At 40.9% G+C, this 4,914-nt stretch overlaps 1 protein-coding gene across 1 annotated transcript; it reads left to right on the top strand.

The window, feature by feature from the left end:
• Window positions 1–1,381: 1,381 nt before the first annotated feature.
• LOC130070154 (E3 ubiquitin/ISG15 ligase TRIM25-like) lies at window positions 1,382–1,921 on the top strand. The gene has a single exon (XM_056234452.1). The coding sequence runs from the start codon at window positions 1,382–1,384 to the stop codon at window positions 1,919–1,921; it is 540 nt and encodes a 179-aa protein (XP_056090427.1).
• Window positions 1,922–4,914: the final 2,993 nt, after the last annotated feature.

The raw sequence follows: 4,914 nt of genomic DNA, 5'->3' as shown, positions 1-4,914 counted from the left end.
CCCGCTGCATCAAAAAGGCCAAAACCATCATACAGGACTCATCACACCCCGGTCACACACTGTTCAGACTATTGCCATCAGGCAGGAGATATAGGTCCATGAAAACAAGAACAAATAGACTACAAAACAGTTTTTATCCAACAGCCAAAAGTGCATTAAATAATGCTGCTAAATTATAGTGCCCACCACTGATCTGTGTCAAAAGGGTCATGTGCAATTTTTAAATGTGGATGTCTGCATGGGTGTGTATCTTATGTGTTTTTAGTATTAATAGGTATGCAATAGTAGTATATTTTCGTATTTTTTTGTATTTTTTAATGTTTGGCACCTGACAAGGACTGCACTTAATTTCCTTGTACTTGTTACAATGACAAATAAATATTCTATTCTATTCTAGTCTATCCTCAATTAAAGTTTGGATGCATGCCTCTAGTTCTGAAATCATCTCCGTCAGCCTGACTGTCTCCTTGCATTTATCACATATATATCCTATATTGCCAACAGAGAAGGCTATGCTAAACATGTGACATGAAGTGCAGGGGACAATAACAGGACAAGACATTACTCACCGTGTTTGTTGACTGATTCTTACTCCCCTGGGCTTTTTATGAACTCAAAGGCGTGGGCGCGCGAGAGAGAAAAAATAAATAAATAACTGAGCGCATGGGTGGCGCGTTATCAGGCTAGCGAGTTACTAGCATGTTGTGCTAACAATAACGGAAGCTAGCGATATCAGGTTAATCTGAAATGTTGGGTACGCTGTATTTAGTAGTATATAAACAACTAGAAATGATAGTAAATGATGGTTCAAAACAGAAAGAAATACGAAGCTAATACAAGGTTTAGACGGAGCTTGCAGCCTCGAAGCAAACAAACTCACAGCAAACTCACAGCAGGCTGCAAGGCAGACAGGAGCAATCGATCACAGGGAGCCATTGCTTTGCTTTGAACTTTTTCAGTCCTGCAGTACAAGTGTAGTAATTAAAATGCATTATTACTGCAGTTTGTAAAGGTGTTGTCCTGATTCTCAATAACTTGTGTTCTTAGAGTGACTGTCTGAGAATGACATCTAGTGGATGATTTAGGATGACTTTACAGCAGGGTTCCTCTTTCTATTCCTGGAGAGACACAACAGAGTTTGGCAGAGTCCAGCTCTTACTGAACACACCTGAATCAACAAAAGGTTTTTGCATTTAAAATAACATCCAGGTGTGTGAGAGTTTGGTCGAAACTGAACTCAGAAGGAATGAGGAAACTGCTTTACAGACTTGCACACACGCCTGTTTTGCACACGTCACTCAAACACAGAACCAGGAAATTGGACACTCTTCAGTTCAGGGAAAGATATACTGTTGTTTGCTTGTGTGTCTCATGCAGTAAAATGTCAGATGCCAGAATTTCAGTGGATCAGGATGAGTTCCTGTGTCCAGTGTGTCTGGATCTCCTGAAGGATCCGGTGGCCATTCCCTGTGGACACAGTTTCTGTAAGATCGGTATTACAAGCTGCTGGGATCAGGAGGATGAGAAGACAGTCTACAGCTGCCCTCAGTGCAGACAGACCTTCAGTCCAAGACCTGCTTTAGCTAAAAACACCATGCTGGCTGAAGTGGTGGAGAAACTGAAAAAGACTAAACTTCCTGATGACTGTTACGCTGGAGCTGGAGATGTGCAGTGTGACGTCTGTACAAGAAGAAAACGCAAAGCCGTCAAGTCCTGTCTGGTGTGTCTGAACTCTTACTGTCAGAATCACCTTGAACAACATGAGAGTTGGTTTAAAGGAGAGAGACACAATCTGACTAATAGGCTCTACTCAACTCTACTCAACTTTACTTCTCTTTCCCGCGAGCTAAAAAAAAAATTGGCAAAAGAACTTTTAAGTTTAAGGCTCCAGCAGATTGTAATAATCTATCTGTGGAAATAAGATCAATTTCTTGACTTGGTTTGTTTAAACATGCCCTGTCTGCTCACTTTAAGATAAAATGCCTCTGTTACTAAAGATGCATGCAGTTTTTGCAGCCTACATGAAAGAGTTTGGGTTACGGCTAAACGCCAAAAAGAGTTTGCTTTCTTCACTACAGAGGACCACTTTTCTAGGCGTGGTTTGGGACTCAATGTCGATGCAGACATACCTCTCAGCGGCACGCATAGAGTCCATCCTGTCGGCTGTAAAAAGAATAAAGCTAGGCCAGTCACTCACTGTGAAACAGTTTCAGAGACTGTGGGGTCTGATGGCAGCAGCGTCCGAACATGATACCTTTTGGCCTGTTGTTTATGAAACCCTTCCAGTGGTGGCTCAGGACCAAAGGGTTTTCCCTGAGGGGCAACCCCTTTCGCATGATCAGGGTCACGCGGCGATGCTTACATGCCCTAGTTATGTGGAAGAAGCCTTGTTCTCGTCCCAGGGTCCTGTGCTGAGAGCTCATTGTCGTTGCTTAACGCTTACGACGGATGCTTCCCTCACGGGCTGGGGATCGATCATGGATGGTTGCTTGGTGCCCGTGGACGGGTCACCATCTCACCTAGAACTCAGGCTCTACATCCCTGGTCACCAGATTCAGGGAGCAGACATCCTGTCGAGGCAGCGGCTGAGGCCCATGGAAGGGAGACTCCATCCTGAGGTGGTGGAGCTCATATGGAGTTGCAGACGTGACTGTACTGCGTCTGTACATGGTTTTCCTGTTTGCTCTTCTCCCGGGAGTTCTGTAGAACAGAGTTATGGAAGTGTGGGTTTGGCCTCTAAGGGGGCCTAACTCATAGACTCAGGTCTCTCAACTGAGGTTGTTGAGGCCACGATCAATCTAGAACTCCCTGCACAGGAAACAAACCGTTTTCCTTCATGGTGCGTTGGAGCAAGAGGAGTATGGCGGCTGTGTAGCCTTGTATTAGGGGTATCCCTACAAGAAGTGTGTGATGCGCCAGGCTTTTCCTTTCTGCACACACTTGTCGGGTTTACAAGCTAGTTTTGGGCTTCACTCCTGGGTCCCAGGGGTTTCTATCTTTGTTGTGCTTGCCTGGTTTCACACAAGACAGACACTGGTCACTATAGTGGCGTTGGAATAGACGTTCCCACTGGGTCATCTTGATGCAACGCGAGTTCCCTTGAAAGGGACACCTCGGTTACGACTGTGACCTCGTTTCCCTGAAGAGGGAAAGAGATGTTGCATCACCCTGCCATTATTCCGGCATGTCTGTGATCGACTTGCTTCGACCTATCAGAAGTTGACACAGTTTGACCAGTTCTGACAGGCTGATATGAAAATCATTCTGTATGATCATTTGAAGTTTCTTTATGGAAATTGTTTTTTCAACTGTCAACTGCCAAAGAAAGGGTAGAGCTTTAGGGGTAGAGCCCCAGAGTTGGTCAGCTATTGCGCCGGCGCGACGAGCTTGCTTTTTTTCTTATCATTGTCAAGATCATTGTTTCTTACTGTTGATTTTGATCTTACATATAAGTGTTGTACATCATTAGATCCTGTTAAGTGTCTGTTTTTATTGTGAGTATCCACAAAAAAATAAAGTGTTGTGCTTTTCGCCAAATAAAGAAAAATAAACATGATGTGAGTTCTGCGTTCTCTCTATCAGTGAAGTCCATTCTGAAACCCGTCTGAAAATGAACTCTAACTCAGCGAATACTCAGTCACACAGGAATACAGGCACACAAGCATGAAGCTTGAATTCTCTTCTTTTAAATAAAATAATTTATATAAAAAACAAATATTCTCAGTTTATGTAATCTGTATGAAAACAGAGAGATGTCCATCGTTTTAAAGCTCATTATAGCTCATTAAAGGACAAGTTTGGTATTTTACACTTAAAGCCCTGTTTTAAGATCGTTTCTGATGAAACCCATACCATTAGTTTTGGATGGATTATAAAGTTTTTACTGTAAAAAAAGACTACAGCCACATGAAATAAGCTTTTGTTTGCCAATTTCTGCTCATATGTTAAATATATAGTATGGAATGTTTTGTCAAAAATAAAGTAGGTATATTGAATTATCAACTAAGATGTTATTATAGTGTTTGCTCCAATATTCAAACTAATGAATCCATACCTTTGAAATATGTATGATAAAATGTATACTTTTTACAAAGAAAGATTACACTTGAAATATTATTAAAATTGTAATTGTTGTTGTAATTTTAACCTTTTTTATTGTGTTTTATTAGTGACAAATTTGGATATATATATATATATATATATATATATATTACAGAATTGGTTCAAAGTTAGATTTGGAAACATCTTGAAAAAATGTGTCTTTTTCCCCATTTATATATATATATATATATATATATATATACAGTCATGCTCAGAATTGATGGCACCCCTGGTAACTATGATCAAAACTGCCTGTAAAAAATAAATCTGCATTGTTTATCCTTTTGATCTTTCATTCAAAAAATTGCCAAATATCTAACCTTTCATTGGAGTAAAAGAATTGAAAGTGTGGGGAAAATCACATTATGAAATAAATGTTTTTCTCCAAAAACACATTTGCCACAATTATTGGCACCAATACTTTTTGCAATCTCCTTTTGCCAAGATAACAGCTCTGAGTCTTCTCCTATAATGCCTGATGAGTTTGTAGAACAACTGACAAGAGATCAGAGACCATTCCTCCATACAGAACCTCTCTGGTTCCTGCAGATTCTGAGCACGACTGTATATATATACACTCACCTAAAGGATTATTAGGAACACCATACTAATACTGTGTTTGACCCCCTTTCGCCTTCAGAACTGCCTTAATTCTACGTGGCATTGATTCAACAAGGTGCTGAAAGCATTCTTTAGAAATGTTGGTCCATATTGATAGGATAGCATCTTGCAGTTGATGGAGATTTGTGGGATGCACATCCAGGGCACGAAGCTCCCGTTCCACCACATCCCAAAGATGCTCTATTGGGTTGA

Source organism: Rhinichthys klamathensis, unplaced genomic scaffold (genome assembly GCF_029890125.1).
Source record: "Rhinichthys klamathensis goyatoka isolate OS25496 unplaced genomic scaffold, OSU_Roscu_1.1 h1tg000018l_1, whole genome shotgun sequence".
NCBI classification, from domain to species: Eukaryota; Metazoa; Chordata; class Actinopteri; order Cypriniformes; family Leuciscidae; genus Rhinichthys; species Rhinichthys klamathensis.
This window is presented reverse-complemented; position numbering and strand designations above follow the sequence as displayed.